This window comes from Lucilia sericata, unplaced genomic scaffold (genome assembly GCF_015586225.1).
Source record: "Lucilia sericata isolate MDLA Ls3-8-SP2 unplaced genomic scaffold, ASM1558622v1 Contig003210F_arrow, whole genome shotgun sequence".
Lineage (NCBI taxonomy): Eukaryota > Metazoa > Arthropoda > Insecta > Diptera > Calliphoridae > Lucilia > Lucilia sericata.
This window is the reverse complement of record NW_023996757.1, coordinates 12,603-33,424: the sequence shown is the minus strand read 5'-3', so window position 1 is coordinate 33,424 and position 20,822 is coordinate 12,603. Positions and strand designations below refer to the sequence as shown.

The 20,822-nt window shown below is 37.8% G+C and overlaps 1 protein-coding gene across 1 annotated transcript; it reads right to left on the bottom strand.

The window, feature by feature from the left end:
• Positions 1-3: 3 nt before the first annotated feature.
• LOC119614656 (titin-like) lies at positions 4-18,828 on the bottom strand (the record flags this gene model as incomplete). The annotated part of the gene is given in 26 exon segments (XM_037970771.1): positions 4-249; positions 313-484; positions 548-779; positions 851-2,566; positions 2,569-6,693; positions 6,766-9,570; positions 9,635-9,778; positions 9,781-9,861; positions 9,864-10,201; positions 10,203-10,303; positions 10,306-10,380; positions 10,382-10,420; positions 10,422-10,439; positions 10,441-10,634; positions 10,637-10,729; positions 10,732-10,872; positions 10,875-10,970; positions 10,973-10,999; positions 11,066-11,096; positions 11,098-11,276; positions 11,279-11,295; positions 11,359-11,606; positions 11,608-11,793; positions 11,795-12,933; positions 17,041-17,461; positions 18,543-18,828. Coding segments are annotated over 25 exon segments (12,633 nt in total), but the record flags the coding sequence as incomplete, so codon positions are not given.
• Between the last annotated feature and the right edge of the window lie 1,994 nt (positions 18,829-20,822).

The window sequence follows — 20,822 nt, the reverse complement described above, 5'->3', positions numbered from 1 at the left end:
TAAAATTGTTGTTGTTGTTGGTAAAAAGAATTTCACACAACAAAAATGTCTTAAATACTTACGACGTGGTGAATTCTTAAGGACACCGCGATAATCATCGGAACGGGCTACAACATTAAGTTCAGTGGTAGCAATAGCTTCACCCACAGAGTTACGGGCAATAACTTCCACTTTGCCGGTATCGTATTGTCTGGTCTTGGGTATATCCATGTGGAACATACCATCGTTAGTAAGCTTATAACGAGAACCCTACAGAAAAGAAATACATTAAGTTCTGATATTTACTACTACTTTATCGTTTCTTAAACTTACATGAACCACAGTGTGACCATTGATGAGCCACATAACTCTTGGACGTGGATAACCAGTAACGCGTACACAGAATCGTGCAGGTTCGCCCTCTTCAACGGTTTGTGGTTCCAATTTGCTAACAAACACGGGTTTCGATCTAGGTCTTGCATCGGGATCAACTTCCTCGGGAACACTAAAAACCAACCCAATCATATAATAAATTTCCCAAATTAATATTTCCCTTCTAAATACTTACACTTGCCAAGAGGCTTCCATTTCACGAATACGATCAATACTATGCATATGTTTGGGCAATTGAGAATCGTAGACAATGCCTGGTTTACCAGCAACCTTAATGAAAGCTCTGGTCTCATCCTTGCCATACAAGTTGGTAGCACGGCAGACATATTCACCGCTATCTTCGGGATAAACCCAGCCAAAGTTCATGGCTACATAACCGAAATCATAAATAGGTTGGAAGCGGTTCTCTGTTTAAATAAAAGAAACCATTAGTTTTTTTGTCACTTAAAAATCCTCTTTACCCCAAAAAAATACTTACTGTACAACAATGGTTTGCCATTGAAGAACCATTCGACCTTCATATTGGGATCACCCACTGGTGCCAATTGACACTCAAACTTGGTAACAGCCATTTCGGTGAGATTGGTTTGATCCTTGATTTGAGTAACAAAACGAGGTGGTTGCTTGCGATCAGGATCGAAAAGATCATCCTCGGTTAAGTGCACTTCTGAAGTATACTTCTTAATGGTGGCTTCCATTTGAGTCAGGGTCTCGGAACGTTTCATGCCACGTGGTACTTGATTTTGCAACATAATCGAAGGCAATTGCTTGCAGGAAATGGTAGCCTTGGTGCGATCTTCACCGTATTTGTTATAAGCACGGCATACATATTCACCGGAATCTTCAGCATAAACATACAAAATATCCAATGATACGAAACCCATATCCACAATGTTTCTATATCTGTGACCGGATGGCAAAAGCTTGCCATTGCGGTACCATTCAATGCGCAAATTGGGATCGTTCTTGGGTTCAACTTGGCACTCGAAACGTACTGCTTCAGCTTCTTCAACAGTCACTGAAGCAATTTCGGTAATGAACTTAGGTGGTCCATATTCGACCTCTTCCTGTTGTACTACTTCAGGAATGCGACCACGATCTAATTCTCTCAATTTTTCGGCAGTCATGCCATCAGGCAATTGAGTATCATAGACAATGTTGCCCTTACCCTTGCAGGTGACCTTGGCAGTGGTGGTAGCAACGCCCCATTTGTTAACGGCACGGCAGGTGTATTCACCGGAGTCGCGAGCATATATATAATCAATATCCAAAGCAATGAAACCAAAGTCATTCAATTGATGTACACGAGAACCTGTAGGCAAAGGACGGCCATTATAGAACCATTCAATGCGCATAGTGGGATCACCCACCGGTTCAACGCGGCAGTCAAAGTGAATGGGACCACCTTCTTGAACATCCAAGTTATCCTTGATTTCTTCAATAAACTTGGGTGGGTTGGGTTGTTCTTCATCGACCACGATTTCCTCTCTCCTGTGCATGCTTTCTTCGAGTTTCTGCAAGCTTTCGGTACCGGTACGGAAGTTGGAAGGCAATTGTGGTTCCATGACAATGCCTTGGCGACCCTTAACCTGAAGTTTGCACGAGACAGTAGCTTCACCATGTTTATTGGTGGCCTTGCAAGTGTACAAACCAGAGTCGCGTTGATAACAGCCGGCAATTTCCAAAATTACGAAACCAAAATCATTGATAGTCTTAATGCGGGAACCGGCCCACAAGGCTTTGCCGTTATGGAACCAATCGACACGCATACTGGGATCGTTGATAGGCTGCAAGCGACATTCAAAGTGAGCCAATTGATTTTCATTGATGACCATATCGAAGGGAGTGGTAATGAATTCTGGTGGTTTACCGGTATCATCTTCGGGAGCGAATTCAGTGCTGCGTACACCCAAACCTTCCAATTCGGCAATACGATCAATGGTGCCTTCCATACCCTTGGGCAATTGGGATTCCATGATGATGCTGCGTTTACCGGCAATCTTCATGGTGGCAGTGGTTACAGCTTCACCGTACTCGTTAATAGCACGGCAAGAGTACTCACCAGAGTCTTCGGGATATACGGGTGAGATTTCCAAAATGACGAAACCAAAGTCGCAGAATGTGCGGAAACGAGAACCGGCCTTCAAAGGACGACCATTCCAGTACCATTCAACTCTGAGTCTAGGATCATCGGGGGTGTTACACGAGCTTCAAAGTGGCAATTTTCACCTTCGCGCAAATTGTCAATGTTCTCCAAAGGTACAGTGAACACGGGTGCCTTACCTTTGGTTTCTTCTACAGTTTCGTCACGTGTACGTACCATGCTGTATTCCAAGTTGGCAATCTTTTCCAAGCCACCTTCCATGCCGCGTGGCAATTGGGAATCCAAAATCAAATTGGCCTTGGAAGAGCAGGTGAGAGTAGCACGAGTTACATCTTCACCATATTTGTTAACAGCACGGCATTCGTAAACACCGGAGTTTTCTTCATAGCAGTACAAAATATCCAAAATAACAATACCGAAATCGTGGAAAGTACGGAAACGATGGCCATGGGGCAATTTCTTGCCATTGAAGTACCATTCAACCTTAAGATCGGGATCGGTGATAGGAGTAAGACGAGCTTCAAAGTGAACACTTTGTCCTTCAACCAATTTGGTGACATCCTTGATGTGGGTAATGAACTTGGGTGGTTCAGCGACAACAGGGGCAACAGCCTCTCCTGGCAATTGTGGGCACTCCAATTCCCTAATTCTTTGCAGAGAATCGGGTTGCAAGCTGTCGTAGAATACACCTCCACGACCACGGCAGTTAAGAGTAGCTCTGGTAAAGTCTTCACCATATTTGTTGTAAGCACGGCAAACATATTCACCGCTGTCATGATCTTGCAAATAGGAAATATCCAAGACAACATAACCGAAATCGGAAACGGTCTTAATACGGTTGGAGTGACGCATAAGCTTGCCGTTGTGATACCATTCAACCTTAAGTTCAGGATCATTGACAGGAATAAGAGTACACTCAAAGTGAGCAGATTGACCATCCTTAAGACCTTCCAACGATTGAATTTGGGAGGTGAAACGAGGTTTCTGGCCACGTGGCTTATCAACACACTCAAGAGTGCAGCTGATTTCAGCAGAACCGTATTTGTTGGTAGCACGGCAAGTGTAGGTGCCGGTATCTTCGATCTTGGTTCCTAAAATTTCCAAAGCAACCATACCGAAAGCATAGATGGTGCGGACACGGTGACTAGCTTCAAGTACTTTGCCATTGAAGAACCATTCAATAACCATGCTTTGGTCACCGGTGGGCACGAGGTTGGCTTCATAATGAGCAATCTCGCCCTCACCAACATCCGAGATGTTGACGAATTCAGTAGTGAAACGAGGAGCCATACCTTCTTCTGGTTTTTCGGGTTTGCTGCCGTCCTTGCGCAAAGATTCTTCCAAATCTTGAATTTGTTCGAGACCTTCAGCACCCTTAGGATGTTGGGTTTGTTCAATGATGCTATCCTTGCTGGAGCAGTAAATGGTAGTGGTGGTGAAAGCTTCACCCGATTTGTTGTAGGCCTTGCAGGTGTAAATACCTTGATCACGTTCATAGACCTCGATGAGATCCATGGTAACAAAACCAAATTCACTTGTCATCTTGAAACGAGAACCGTGTTGCAACAATTTGCCATTGAAGTACCATTCAATGAATAGATTAGGATCTTCTTTAGGTTCAACATTAGCTTCCAAATGTAGAGGTTGAGCTTCGGACAAGTGGAACTCAGCTTGCAAAGGTCTAGTCCAGACTGGTGGAGGATAGTGAGTTTCAGGTTTGACAACTTCGCGGTTGTAACGATTAGCCAATTCTTCTTCGGTTTCCTTAACAGCTTCCAAACCAGCTTCACCTTGAGGATGTTGAGTGTCCAAGAACATGATCTTACCACTTGTGCACTTGAGTGTACCAGATGTAGTGGCAGAACCCTTGCTATTGGTAGCCTTGCAAGTGTAGACGCCACTGTTTTCAGCATAAAGGTTGGACATATCCAAGGCACAGTAGCCAAAGTCATAGATGGACTTGAATTTGGCAGCAGCTTGCAATGGTTGACCATTGTAGAACCATTCAATTTTCATGGTAGGATCACGAGATGGTTCAACATTACATTCGAAGCGGCCGTTATCGCTTTCCTTACAATCGATATTGTTCAAGTGAGTAATGAATACTGGAGTTTCGTAAACTGGTTCTGGAGCTTCGGGGCGTCCAGGTTTGGGTGCTTCAAGTTCTCCAATACGAGGCAAAGAATCAGGATGCAAAGATTCAGCTTGCAACCAATGACGATCTTCAATCTTGAGTGAGCAGGTGGAAACAGCTTCACCCATTTGATTGGTGGCCTTGCAAGTGTAAATGGCAGAGTCGTCGGCACGCAAGCCATTGATGGACAAAGTGACCAAACCAAAGTCAAAGGTGCTGCGAATACGAGAGCCAGTGGTAAGTGAAATACCATTCTTGAACCATTCAATGCGCAAGTTGGGATCAGCACGAGGTTCAACTTGAGCTTCCAAAAGTACGTGTTGACCTTCACTGAGTTTGTCGAAGCTCTGCAAATGAGTTGTAAAGACTGGAGCTTGTTGAGGTGTTGTATCGACAAACATTTCAGGAACACGATTCATGGAAGCTTCCTTTAGACGGACAGCTTCCCAAGATTCAGGAATCATTGGTTCACCGATAATGTTGGATTTGGTCTTAATCTTCATAGCAGTAGATGATACAGCTTCACCGGCAGCGTTGTAAGCACGGCACATGTAAACACCAGCATCTTCGGGTACTACAGAGCTAATATCGAGTGTTACGAAACCAAAATCGTTGGTAGTTCTCAAACGAGAACCCATCTGCAACTCAACGCCATTGATGTACCATTCGAATTTCAAAGATGGATCGCCAACTGGTACAACACGAGCTTCAAAGTGAGCATGTTGTCCTTCCCACAATTCAGAGGGACCAGTAAGAAGTTGAGTGAAAATAGGCTTCTCAAATGCACGTTCTGGTTCGACGGGGCGAGGTGCAGATGGACGCTCCAATTGATGAATACGGCTGATACTGTCGGGATGTTGAGTATCCATTTGGATACTAGCTTCAGAAACAACGCGCATAGAGGCAGTGGTAACAGCCTCGCCAAGAGGATTGACGGCACGGCACATGTAAACACCTTCGTCTTCCTTGCGAATGTGAGAAATGTCCAAAGAAACAAAGCCGAAATCGTGTTGTTTGGTAATACGAGAACTGTCTTCAATGACCTTTTCGTTACGGTACCATTCGACCTTAAGATTGGGATCACCAACTGGAATCAAACGGCACTCGAAGTGAGCAGTTTGATGTTCATTAATGCGGTCAATGTTTTGTAAGGGTTGAGTAAATACGGGACGTTGTCTAGTACCAGGTGTTTCCAATTCAGGACGTTGGAATGGAGCGGTCGATTCCAATTTACGAATCTTTTCCAAACCTTCAGGATGTTGTGTTTCGGAGATGATAGTACCACGAGCAATAACACGTAAATTGGTCGATGATACGCATTGACCCAAAGCGTTAACGGCACGAACGGAATATTCACCAGCATCTTCAGCTACGGCATGGGTAATATCCAAAGCGACATAGCCGAAGTCAAATGTGATATGGAAACGAGAAGCTGATGGCAAAGGTTTTCCGTTGTGATAGAATTCAATGCGCAAATTAGGATCATGTACAGGTTGTACTTGAGCTTCAAAGTGAGCGGTTTGTCCCTCGTAGATTTCGGTGGTACCACGCAATTCAGCGGTGAAATGTGGTGGGCTAATGGGTTGATCGCTAACCTCAGTACGTGTTGTAACTACCTTGGATTCGAGTTTTTGAATCTTTTCCAAAGCATCAGGATGTTGAGTATCCAAAATCATGCTGCGGCGGTTCAAAACACGAACATTGCAGGTGTTGACAGCTTCGCCGAGCAAATTGGTAGCCTTGCACATGTAAGTACCAGTATCCTCGCCATAGACGTAGAGAATGTCCAAGGCAACATAACCGAAATCATGTGTTGTTCTGTAACGATGGCCCAAAGGCAATTGTTTACCATTGCAGAACCATTCAATCTTCAAATTAGGGTCATTAATTGGTTCGACACGGCACTCCAAATGAGCGTGTTCGCCTTCCTTGAGATGTTCCAAATTGCTAAGAGGAGTTAAGAAGATGGGCTTTTGACCCTTCTCTTCAACTTCGACCTTCTTGGGTGCAGCATAGCTTTCCAATTGACGAATCTTTTCCAAACGCTCGGCATCAAGAGTGTCGAGATCCAATGTCTTATTTGCTGTAAGAAGTTTATAATAAAATGTTAATAATTGTTCATGATTTATAATTTTTTTGTATGTTAAAAAATTACCTGTTACGTTTACAGCACAAGTCGTGACAGCTTCCCCTACGGCATTCTTGGCCTTGCACATGTAGGTTCCTGTATCTTCAGCATGGGCATACAAGATGTCTAAGGCAACAAAGCCAAAGTCATAGGTGGTCTTGAAACGATGGCCAGTTTGGATTGGGATGCCATTGCAATACCACTCAACCTTCATGGTAGGATCGTTTACAGGTGTAAGAGTGGCTTCCAAATGTACGGGCTTGCCTTCATTGGTATTAGCATTACGCAAAGGACGTCCAAATTGAGGACGTTCAGTCATATATTGATCTTCTTCAACCTTGCGTTGGAAGCGAGACTCATCTTCCAAGTATTGAATCTTTTGCAAGGCTTCTTCATGTTGAGTCTCCTGAATGATGGATGATCTGGATTGTACATTCAAGCGAATGGAGTTAACAGCTTCACCCAAGTTGTTGGTAACGCGGCAGGTATATTCACCGCTATCTTCAGCGTAAACTGTTAAGATATCCAAAGCGGAGAAACCGAAATCGTAAGTGGTACGGAAACGGTGACCGGTATTTAATGGCTTGCCATTGTGCAACCATTCAACTTTAAGATTTGGATCAGGGTAAGGTTCAATACGGCATTCGTAGTGAGCGCTTTGTCCCTCAACCAAATTGCTGGGGCCAATAAGTTTGGTAACGAAGCGAGGAGCTTGAGTTACAACATATTCCTCTTCTTCACGGCGTTGGTAACGAGTATGATCTTCAAGTTGATGGATCTTGTGCATGGCAGCTTCATGTTGAGTTTCCATTTGGATGGAAGTCTTAGATTGAACAATCAATGAAGCAGAGGTGACAGCTTGACCCAGTTCATTGGTAGCACGGCATGTATAAGTACCAGAATCTTCTGGGTTAACATACTTCATGTTGAGGGCAACGTAACCGAAATCGTGCATGGTGGTAATACGATTGGAGGCTTCAATGGGTTGACCATTGCGCAACCACTCAACCTTCAAGTGAGGATCACCAACAGGAATCAAACGGGCTTCAAAGTGTACAGCTTGACCCTCAGCAACACGGGAATCACGTACAGGAAGAGTGAAAACTGGAGCTTGAGAAATAATTTCCTCCTGGGCACTCATGCGTTGACGTTTGTTGCTATCTTCCAAATGTTGCAAACGAGGCAAAGCACTTTCGTGTTGGGATTCCAAGTAGATGGACTTCTTGGTGTGAACAACAGCCACAGCAGAGGTGATGGCTTCACCTACAGCATTATAGGCACGGCAAGTGTAAGTACCGGCATCTTCAGGCAAGCAGGACATAATGTCCAAAGCTACAAAGCCAAAGTTGTTGGTTTCGGTGAAACGAGAACCGGACTTCAAGGGCATGTTGTTGTGATACCATTCAACACGCATAGTAGGATCCGAAACTGGAATCAAACGGCACTCAAAGTGGGCACGTTGATTTTCCTTGATTTCAACATTCTTCAAGGAAGTAGTGAAGACAGGAGTTTGTTTAGTGGACTCATCGACTTCTTCACGGCGAGTGTACCGGGAACGATCTTCCAAGTAATGGATTTGTTCCAAACCAGCTTCATTTTGTGTAACAGTCACAATTTGTTCCGAGCTGCGGCATTGCAATTGCACTTGAGTTTCATCAGAACCGATCAAGTTGACAGCACGGCAAGTGTAAACACCAGAATCCTCGGCAATAAGATCAACAATATCCAAGGCTACATATCCAAAGTCATGGATGGGACGGAAACGGTGACCCACAGTGATGGGACGGCCATTCTTGTACCATTCAACCTTAAGATTGGGATCGGTAACAGGCTCAATCTTGCATTCAAAGTGAGCATGACCACCTTCACGCATGTTATTAAGACTCTTGGGTTGGGTAAGGAAACGAGGACGAATGTTTACTACTTCTTCGTCGACAAATTCGCTACGGCGATAGCGGGAAGAGTCTTCCAAGTAAGCAATCTTTTGCAAACCAGACTCATTTTGAGTTTCCAAAATCAAATCATTCTTGGCAATAATGCGTACGGAGCAAGAGGTAACAGCTTCGCCCAATTGATTTGTGGCTTGACAGGTATAAACGCCAGAGTCAGCAGCATAACAACCCAAAAGATCAAGGGCTACATAGTCGAATTCATAAGCTGGACGGAAACGGTGACCAGTCTTGACGGGCTTGCCATTCACGAACCATTCAACACGCATGCTGGGATCACCAACAGGTTGCAAGCGGCATTCCAAATGAACATTGGTACCTTCCATGGTTTCAATGTTGTGCAAAGCTCTGGTGAATTGAGGAGCTTGCATGACGGTGATTTCCTCCTCCATATGATGACGGCGGCGAGAGGCATCTTCCAACATTTGAATTTGCTCCAAAGACATTTCATTCTGAGTTTCGGTAACAATATCAGAACGATCAATAACACGAACACACGATGAAGTGTGAGCTGAACCCAAGTGGTTGGTGGCACGGCAAGTATATTCACCAGAATCAGCAGATGTAGCTTGAATAATGTCCAAAGCTACAAAGCCGAAATCATAGTAAGTGCGGAAGCGAGATCCTACAGTTATGGGACGACCATTCTGGAACCACTCAACACGCATAGTGGGATCACCCATAGGTTCCAAACGGCATTCCAAATGGATGTTCTTACCCTCATGGATGGGTTTGGGGTCAGACAGTGGTTGAACAAAGATGGGTTTAGATTTCGAAATTTCTTCGATATCATAGTGAGGCTCAACGAATTGCTTGTTTTCCAAGTGTTGAGTTTTTTCATACAAACCACGGTGCATGCTAGATGTGTCAATACTGGAACGAGCTGTAAGGGGAATTAGAATAATATCAGTTAGACTGTAGTATTTCGAATGAAATATAATACTTACTTTCGACTATCATCGTTCCTTGCAATTGAGCTTCACCTAACTTGTTTCTGGCAACAACGGTATAAACACCAGCATCCTCAGCACGTACTTGAGAAATGTCCAAGGCAACATAACCGAAGTCATAGTACATTTGAATAAGGTTGCAGCAGTAATGGCGCGACCATTATGATACCATTCGATTTTCATGCTCAAGTCACTTTGAGGCTCAACACGAGCTTCGAAATGGGCCTTTGTCCCTCGATAATCTTATTGGTACCCTTCATGGGACCAAGAAACGAGGAATTTTGAGTGATCTTAGTCTCTTCTTCCTCAGTGCGGCCGCGTAAGCGGGAAGAGTCTTCCAAATGTTGGATCTTCTCCAAACCACCGGATGTGAGAGTTCGGAAACGATTTTCCTTCTTAAGAGATGACGGTCAATTGGGCTGGGTAATATCTTGACCCATGGCATTGTAGGCACGGCAAGTGTAAGTGCCAGCATCGTAAATGGTAAGTTGCTTATGGTAAGAGCAACATAACCAAAAGTTAAAGAAGGTGGTGCTGCGCGAACTGGCTTCCAAAGGTGGCCATCCTGAACCATTCTACACGCATAGTAGAATCACCGGTAGGTTCCAAACGAGCCTCGAAGTGGGCATGTCCACCTTCACGCATATCCACTTGATTTTGAATTTTGATGTTTTGAATTGAGGTGGAGCAATTGGTTCGGGTGCCTCCTGAGCATGGCGACGTTGTTGAGACTGTCTATAGCCCTTCCAATTCTTCTACCTTTTCGATGTAACGCTGTTGCTCATGGAATACCCAAATCAGCGGGTAACTTGAGATCTGATATGTACGCGAATGGTAGATGAGCTAATGGCTTCACCCATGAGGTTGACAGCGCGTACAGTGTATGTGCCAGCATCTTCGGCACGCAAATGCAAAATATTCAAAGAGACATAGCCAAAGTTGAAAATAGCTGTAATGCGTGAACTGGCAGTAATAGGACGACCATCCTTGTACCATCTACACGCATGGTGGGGTCGTTGACTGGAGTAACTTGAGCCTCAAAGTGAACATTTTTACCTTCTTCGAATTCACCCAAATCCTTAAGAGGGCGATGAAGACAGGGGGTTGATTCATAAGTTCCTCGGAACTTTCTTGACGTTGATAACGTGAATAATCCTCCAATTGATTGATGTATTGCAAGCTGCTGGGATGTTGAGAAGTTTGCTCAATTGAAGGGCGTTGGGTAACGGAGAGTTGGCACGAGATTCTGCCATACCGGCAGCGTTGGTAACGCGGCACATGTATTCACCAGAATCGTGGGTCATAATGCTCAACAAATCGAGAGCAATGAACCGAACTTGAATACGGAGGTAGCACGAGAGCCTTTAAATAAAAGAAACGTAAGTTAAGTTCTCTGTTTAAAAAGATTATAAAGTGTATAAGACTTACTAGCTGCCAAAGATGGACCATTAAGGAACCATTTCTACGACCATGGTTGGGTCGCCAACAGGTTCAATACGGGCCTCCATATGAACTTTGCCACCTTCAACTTGTTGCACATTTTGTAGTGGTATAATGAACTGTGGCGGTGGGTAGACACGGTCTTCCTCACCAGGACGTAAATGAGGCTTAGCGCGTTCAACATGACGCAAATAAATAATTCTGGACCAGGTTGGGGCCTGTAAAGGAGTTTATAACATAGAAAAACTATTCGTTTGTTTGATTTTTTAACAAATACTTACTCTGGTTCGATAATCTTCGTGGGTCTTGGTAAATTAAGACGTCTCTGTTCGACGGGTGGTTGTTCTCTGGGAACTTCTACATAGAGTCTAGCACGGTTGGCTGTAGAACCGGCAATATTTTGTGCAGTACATTGGTACCAGCCAGCATCGGAAGCTTTAACACGTGGAATCTCCAAACAGGTAGCTCCACCATCAATGCCAATAAAACGTTCAGCGGTTGATGAAATTTGCTGACCATCCTTTTGCCAGGGTAATACGAGGCATAGGAGTACCTATGGCATTGGCGCTCATGGTAATAGGTTCACCCTCGCGCACAGTCATAGTGCTGAAGCGTTGAACAAATTGTGGTGCGACAACTTGTTCCTTCTCGAGCACATTTAACTGGGCCTCGATGGCAACCTCACCGGCCTTGTTGCGAGCCAAACATTGGACAGCGGCCGGCATCCAAGCGAGTGACATTGGTAATCATGAGCGAGTGGCTACCGGATTCGTTGACAAGAATCTTGTGAGCGGCATCATCGTTGACCTGGCGACCGTTGATGAACCAGTATACCTCAGGATAAGGATTGCCAGTAACACGGCAATCGAAACGAGTCATACGACCTTCGGTGATTTCGCGATCACCGTAGGACTTAACGAAAGTGGGTGGCAAAGCCTTGCCCGCTTCCAACTGTTCTGCCGTAGCATCAACAGGTTTTGGTTCATGGGCCGACTCAGCAGCAGGCTCAACGGCCAACACAGCAGAAGACACAACACAACCTTGGGTGTTCTCTGCCAGCAAAGTATAATGACCAGCATCGTTGATGTTGGCTTTCTTAACACGCAAAGTGGCTGTACCGCTCGAGTATGAGATGTCATACTTATTGGATTGAACCAAACGTTGTCCATTGTGGAACCAAGTCAAACGTGGCTTGGGATTGGAGCCAACCTTTGCGGCGAACACAGCATCAGAACCCTCAATCAGTTTAGAGTTGCGAGGTTTCTGGGCAATTTGTGGGGCATGAGCTGGTCCCATAGAGCGATCCAATTCTTGGCATAAATAGTAGTCCTGTTCGTAAGTCGAACGACGTGTAATGGCCTCTCTATAGGATACTTCACGCAAAAGTCTATACTCAAAGGTATCCACACGGAACTCTTCCTTGGTGGAGGAGAACGAATAACCATTGGCGAAAATGGACTTGTCCATTTGTTTCTGAATGGGTTGGATGGTAGGCATGGGTGCGCCTTCTGGTTGAATATAAACACTGCAAATGGCTTCACCATATTGATTGCGAGCCGTACAAGTGTATTCACCCTCATCGCCAGGTCCAATTTGATTGATGAGCAGCGATACCTCACCGGTGGCTTCATTATAGCTCATGCGGAACTTTTGAGACTCGAGAAGTGGTGCGCCTTTTCGGGTCCATGTTACGAATGGCTTAGGATTGCCACGAAGTTTGCCTTCGAACAAGGCATTGCCGCCTTGAGCGAAACGGGCATTCTTGAAAATTTGTTCGAATACGGGTGGTGAGATGTCGCCCTGAGCATAGATGTGTGTCAAAGCTGGTTGTACATAACCGCCGCCATGTTGTTCCACTGTAAACAAAAAAAAATTGGATAAAGATAAAAGTTAGAATTTGCTTAAGAAAATTCCTAAAAAGAAATATGAGTATGAGATAATTTCGAAACAGCTGTTTATAATAATCTATGAGCTAAGTACATGCGCACTTTATTCAAAATTGCTCTCTTGATCTGCGAAGATTTTCCTTTCGCTGTATAACAGTTTTTGTGTTCATTATAAGAGTTTTTCTTTTATATCGCTGTATGAGTAATTGCAAATGTCAGTATTTTGGTTTCTGTTTCTTTTTTCTAATTCCCAGCGAGGAAATTCTTGACTAAAATTAATGTTGTACTTTATTTGTGTACAATTCTTTAGATCTTCCGATAATAATCTGTTTTTGGCACTGCTGTTTAATAAGTGGCCTTAAGATTATTATACTTATATTGTTGGTACTTTTTTTCGTTTTTGATGTTTAGCATTTCGTATTGTTTTTGCCAATTGCTTTGACGTATAATTGTGTGATATTTACTCTTGGAATTATGAGGGATTTTGTTTTCTTTTTCTAAAGATCGTTGCTTTTAAACTTGCTAATTTAAGTGACTGATTGCAATTTTGTTTTTTTTTTTTTTGGTTAATTTGAAAATAATAGATAAAATTTCCAGGTCATTATCTTGATAATCCATCTTATCTGTTAGTGATAGAGATAAAATTGTTTTCTCTTGGGGAATAAATACATTGTTTCTGTTATAAGTGAAGAATATATTAAAATTTCGCTGGAGAAAGTGATTTTAATTTGGTTTATAAATTCCAATAGATCTTAAACAATATATGTATAAGAAAACTGGGCCAAATTGTGGCATTCGAAACCTGAATAGATTAAAAATTTCTATCACTTTCGAATGCCCGATTTTGGACCCTGATTTTTTAACTTTTCTTGTTAGATTTTCCATTTGTCTTCATTGTAGTGATTATGAACCCAATATTTATACGGAATTAATAAGATTGTTGAAAAATACTCGAATATCTTGCAGTCTTAGACTTATTATATCAAGCGATTTTTAGTTTTTAAAGATTAGTGAAACTTTTAATATTTTTAATGAAATTTGAATCGGGTTTTCTATTACTGGAGTAAAATGGGTCATTTAATAAAAAGCATATTAACAATATAATATTATATTAAAAATTTGTAAATTAAATGTGGATTCTTAAAAAATATTGAGGATTTAAAGAATAAGATTCGGCAGGGGTAAATATGGGCCTTTGTCGAATCGTATATTTTAATTTATTTAATTTTTCCTACTCTTCCATTACTTTAGCAGAAGATTGATTTCAACAGACACACAGACGGACAGACAGACAGACAGACTGACAGACAGACAGACAGACAGACAGACAGACAGACAGACAGACAGACAGACAGACAGACAGACAGACAGACAGACAGACAGACAGACATAGTTTGATCGGTTTAATCACCTTCTTAGACACACAGACGGACATAGATTAATCGGTTTAATCACTATAAAATAACTATAAATTAATACTAAAAATTATTTTCCCATTAATTTAGAGATTCTACTGATTTTTCTAAATCAGAAATACTATAATATATTTTGATTTTTTTATTTCCAAGTTTAAATAATTTTCCAATATTTTAGAAATTTGTAAGTTTAGTAGAACGAATGTAATTATTCGATAAATGTACATATTTCAGTGTTACAGGTTTTTTTTATTATTTATGGTCCTTCGAGTCTTAATATTTATAACCACCTTTTTATTTTATTACTACTTTAGTAAATAGTTTGAAAAGAAGATATATGTTACATCCTAAAAAAATACATCTAGACCTCCATCGAACCTATTGTGAGCTCCTTTACCTATGTCTCCGGTGAGAATCGAACCCACCATTTGCGGTCTAACAGACTACAACACTAACTGTTAAGCTATTAGAGCCACAACTTACTAAAGGTTTACTGCCTTATTCATAAATATTTATCAAAGATTTATAGAACAAATTCTGTATGAAAATTTTATTTATAAACCTTTGAAAAAATTTTATAAATAAGACCCTTATAGAATGAAATTTCCATAAAAAATTGATTTTGAATAAAGACTTCAAATTTGTAACCATATTTTATACAAATTTTGTTAAAGATTAATAGATGTTTAAGGTTGATGTGAAACTTTAGTAAATTATACTTCAGCATCTTTAATCTCTTTGATCCAAGTTTTGAAGTAAAAAAGCCTTCGTACTATACGATTTTATAGCAATATTTTCGTATTCGACCTAAAATATATATGTAAAGTTGTTGAAGGCAGTTTTTATCTCACTACCGATTTATCAATTTCGAATCGAATTTAAATAAAAAAATTTCGATTGATATATAATGTTCCCCCGTTTTATATTCCATTAAATTTATATACCTATAGACACCAAAACTGATCCGAACCACTTTCTAAATCATTGGCGATCTTTGTCTTATGATTAAATTTGTTAAAAGTTTTGATATTAAAGAGTTACTTTCCATATTGAAAAGAAATTTCATTCGTGAAATCAAATTAAAATGTGATGGGACCATATCACCCGAATTCATTGTGAAAAGATCTTTTGTATAGAAAATTAATTTGATTTTGATGTTAAGTAAAAATAAACTAGATTTCTTATTTAATATTAAATCTCAAACAAAATTTTTTCTCGATCATGAATACGTTTATATAGGGACCGGACCCCTTAACTTTAAGAAGTTCTTTATTGAATGCTATCATCTCAAAGAAGAACTTCGCGAACAATATTACCCGATCGAGAATATCTAGTTGAGAATTAGGTACTTGATCTCTAACAAAAACTATTTTCTTTAATTAAATGTTAAAATTATGATCGTTTCCAACGAAAAGCTTAGTACTTCATTCTTATTTCTTATGATCATTTAGTTCGATTGGTCTCTTCTTCTTCTTCTTTTAAACTTTCCTATTATATCCTAATAGTAGTTTTGAATACCATTGACAAATTCAATTGGATTTGATGATAATTAGGAATAAATGTTCTAAATTTAAAGAGTCCTTTATTTGTCATAAAGCTTATTTGTAAAAGCTCTTATTTTGAAATCTAATGGGTTTTAAACTAATTATGAGTTTCCGCTCTGACTATGTAGACAGAATCGTTTTCGGAAAACTATACTAAGGCAGATACTAAAATTTTATCCAATTCATTATGAGAAAATTTAAAAAAATCTTTTTTTAACTATTTTTTTAAATTTTTAATAAATTAAATTAAAAATTTTGATTTATTAATAAAAAGAATTTTTAATTAAATAATAATAGTTTAATAATAAATTTTTAAAATTCAAATTAAGTTTTTAAAAAGTTTAATTTTTTAATGAAATTTTTATTATTCTTTAGATTTATTAATTGAATATTTTTCAGGCTCGAGCTGAATAAAAATTATTCCCAAGTGGGACTCGAACTCAAGCCAGTAGAATATTTAATTAATAATATTATTCCACAGATCGGAAAAAATCCAAAAAACTTAATATATATTTTAATGTTTTTGTAATAAACTTTAAAATTATTTTTTCCAAAAAAAATTTTAAAAATATTTTAATTTTTTAATAATTTTAAATTTATTTTTAATAAATTTTTTTATAAATTTTTTTTTTTACAATAAAAAAACAAATAATAGGTCTGTTCGATCACAAAAAATTTTTTTTTTGTTAATTTTAAAAAATTAAAAAAAAAATTATTTCAAATTTCTATTGAAAAACAAAAACAATTTGTTATAATTGGTTTAAATTTTTGTTTGTTTTAAAATTTTTCATAATTTTCTCGATTTTCTCATCAAAATATTATTATTTATCTATCCATGATGTATCTGCTATATTAGTCATAATTTATTTTTATAGTTTACATTATATTTAACCTCAATTTAATTGGGTCAATGAAAAGAAATAAAGAAGAAAAAAAATCAAATTCAAATCCTTTTCATAAGCATTTCCGGTTTACTAACACACAGGAAATGAGAAAAAAAATCACAAAAGAGTAAACAGGAAATAATAACGGAGAGCAAAGCAACAATATTAAGGATCAAAGATTTAATGATTGCTGAGAGAATGTTTGTGGAATGATTTCGTGAGCAGATAACTGACCTCTTTGTTGGGTGGTTACTTGACTCCTTTGAACATGATGATGTTCACTGCGGCTTATGGTTTGTTGTTGATGCATTTCTTGATGCTGTTGATGCATGAATTGTTGTTCATGATGTTGTTGCAGCTGTTGTTGTTGTTGTTGCTGCTGGTACATTTGTTGTTGTTGTGGATTCGGATTTTGTCGTTGCATATTTTTCTTTATTTTAATTCGTTATATAACACATAAAAAATAACAAAACAAAATTCAAAAACAAACACGCTAAAAGGCGTGTGTTTTATATGTTGCACTTTTAAAGCTGCTTTTATGACTTTTTGTTGTTGTTTTTTTTTTTAAATTAAATATTTTATTTTTTTAAATTTAGCTTTTTTTTCTAAATACTTTTTTCTCTTTGATTAAAGATATAAAACTTCGTTAAATGGGCTAGGAAATGAAAAAAAGGGAAAAAAGGAAATATAGAAATATTTTAAGAATTTTTTTTTATAAAGGAATTTTCTAGATTTTTTTCTTGTATATAGAACACACACACACTTGATTTTTTTAACACACACTCTTGTCTTTTTATATTAATTATAAATGAAATAGCTTATTAAGTAGTAGAAAAAAACTTTTTATGATTTTGAAATTTTTTTTTTAAATTTTTCCTCCACTATATGTAGCTTTTCTTTCTATTTTTATAAAAATGTTTTAATATTGTATTAAATTGTCTGCTATCCTTGTTTATTCCATAAGAGTCTTAGGCATTTTCTATCTCTTTTGCGCGCAAAAATTTTCTTCTTTTATTCACCGCACTAACACCAGTCACCATTCACCACTTGGTTGGTAGGTTGGTGGTGGCTTCTTAATTTTCAAAATCTATTTTTAATTTATTTGAAATCTTTTTTTTTCGTTTCTCTTATTCTTGTGTTTCTTTTTTTCGTTTTTCTATATAGAAATTGAATTTTTTGTTTAAATGTATTTGTATAAATTTTCTTTCCACTTTAATGTTAGATATGTTCAGTTTTATGTTGTCGTTATATATATATCAATAATATATATTATACAAAAATTTTCTTCTTTTTCCTATGATTAATCCACTGAATCACTCATTTTATTAAAATTTTTATTTCAAAAAAAAAAAAAAAAAAAAAATATTTTGATCGCTTTATGATTATATATTTCTGATTCCTATTAGCCTTGTTAAATTATGCTTAATCCTGGTTTTAGCATTCATTAAACAAGGATAATAAAAAAATCCTTTTATATAAACAATTTATTTTCATTTATTTTCTTTAGCTTATAACCGTTATTTTATTACCGTTAACCGTTAACCGCTTAACCGTTCCGTTTCGTTAACGTTTGATCGTTTTTATTTCGCAGTCAAAAAAAAAAAAAGAAAATTCTTTTTATAGATTTTCAGCAAGAAAAATTTTGTTCTTCTTTTCTTTACTTGTTACGAAATCAATTTTTCTTTTGAAAATTTTCAAATTTCTTTATTTTATCCTTTTACCAAAAAAACACTCACTTTTCGTTGTAAAATATATATTTTCATAAAAAAAATTATTTCCTTTTTTTTCAAAAACTTTAATTTTCTTCTTTCACTTTAGTATAAAAATAACTCTATGTATACTTTAAATTTCTTCTTTTTTTTCTTCAATATAATTCTTTCTATATATATAATATTTTCTATATATATTATTTCAATAAGAATTGGTTCAAGTCATAATCCCCGAGACTGAAACCAAGACGTCGATCGTTTTTGAGGTGCGAGCGAAGAATGCCACAAAATTTTTCTACAATTCCTCTTGTAGCTCATTTATTTTTCAACGATCTTTTGCGAGAGCATTTCAGGCGTGTGCTTTTTTTAAATCGTTTTAAATCGTTTCTATTCGTTAGCATATTTTTCGTAGAGTTTAACACATGTGTTTGTTGTTGAGATATTATGTGTGAAAAATTTTTCTCTGAAAAGTCAAATGACTGGGTAGAAATTGTTGCAAGTAATAAAATTCCTCCTACAAAGAATATATAGTCAAATGAAATCATCCTCTGCATCAGTTTAAGCAGTTTAAGGGGGTAGTTAAAAAGTGGGATATTTTTTGAATTGTTAGTCATAATTGTTGAATGACATACATTGCCCCCATAATATGTAGAGAAATGCAGTTTCTATACAATATTTCATTTTTATAATAATTTCATTTAATGGATATTTTTTAGATATATAATTATTTCGATATTCCTTACTTAGTTGCTTTAATGGATTTCATTATCTTTATTTCCTAATTGACTAATAAAACTTTTTATACGATATCATTATTAATTTAATAATTTAGTAATAAACCATACAGAATATTTGGCGGGCATTAGATTAGTTAAAGTTAGTTTGATAGGAGGAAATATGCTTTATATCCACTTAAAATTTGGAGTAAGGATTTCACCGCGTGTCAAATTGCATCAAATTATCCTGAAAACCGAACAAATTTTAGAGGGACACACAGAGACAGACGGACGGAGGGACAGACGGACAGACAGACAAACGGACGGATAGACGGACAAACAGACAAACGGACGGATAGACGGCAGACAGACAGACAGACAGATAGACAGACAGCAGACTGAGAGACAGATAGTAGTAGATAGATAGATAGATAGATAGATAGGATAAAAGATAGATAGATAGAAGATAGATATAGATAGATAGATAGATAGATAGATAGATAAGATAGATAGAATAGATAGATAGATAGATAGATAGATAGATAGATAGATAGATAGATAGATAGATAGATAGATAGATAGATAGATAGATAGATAGATAGATAGATAGATAGATAGATAGATAGATAGATAGATAGATAGATAGATAGATAGATAGATAGATAGATAGATAGATAGATAGATAGATAGATAGATAGATAGATAGATAGATAGATAGATAGATAGATAGATAGATAGATAGATAGATAGATAGATAGATAGATAGATAGATAGATAGATAGATAGATAGATAGATAGATAGATAGATAGATAGATAGATAGATAGATAGATAGATAGATAGATAGATAGATAGATAGATAGATAGATAGATAGATAGATAGATAGATAGATAGATAGATAGATAGATAGATAGATAGATAGATAGATAGATAGATAGATAGATAGATAGATAGATAGATAGATAGATAGATAGATAGATAGATAGATAGATAGATAGATAGATAGATAGATAGATAGATAGATAGATAGATAGATAGATAGATAGATAGATAGATAGATAGATAGATAGATAGATAGATAGATAGACTACAGACTATAGACTACTCTATAAACTAGACTTTAGACTACACTAGACTACTCTATAGACTAGACTTTAGACTAGACTATAGACTAGACTATAGACTAGACTATAGACTAGACTATAGACTAGACTTTAGACTAGACTATAGACTAGACTATAGACTAGACTATAAACTAGACTATAGACTAGACTATAGACTAGACTATAGACTAGACTATAGACTTGACTATAGACTAGACTATAGACTAGACTATAGACTAGACTATAGACTAGACTATAGACTAGAGTATAGACTAGAGTATAGACTATAGACTAGACTATAGACTAGACTATAGACTAGACTATAGACTAGACTATAGACTAGACTATAGACTAGACTATAGACTAGACTATAGACTAGACTATAGACTAGACTATAGACTAGACTATAGACTAGACTAGACTATAGACTAGAGGACTATACGACTAGACTAGGACTATAGACGAGACTATAGACTAGACTATAGACT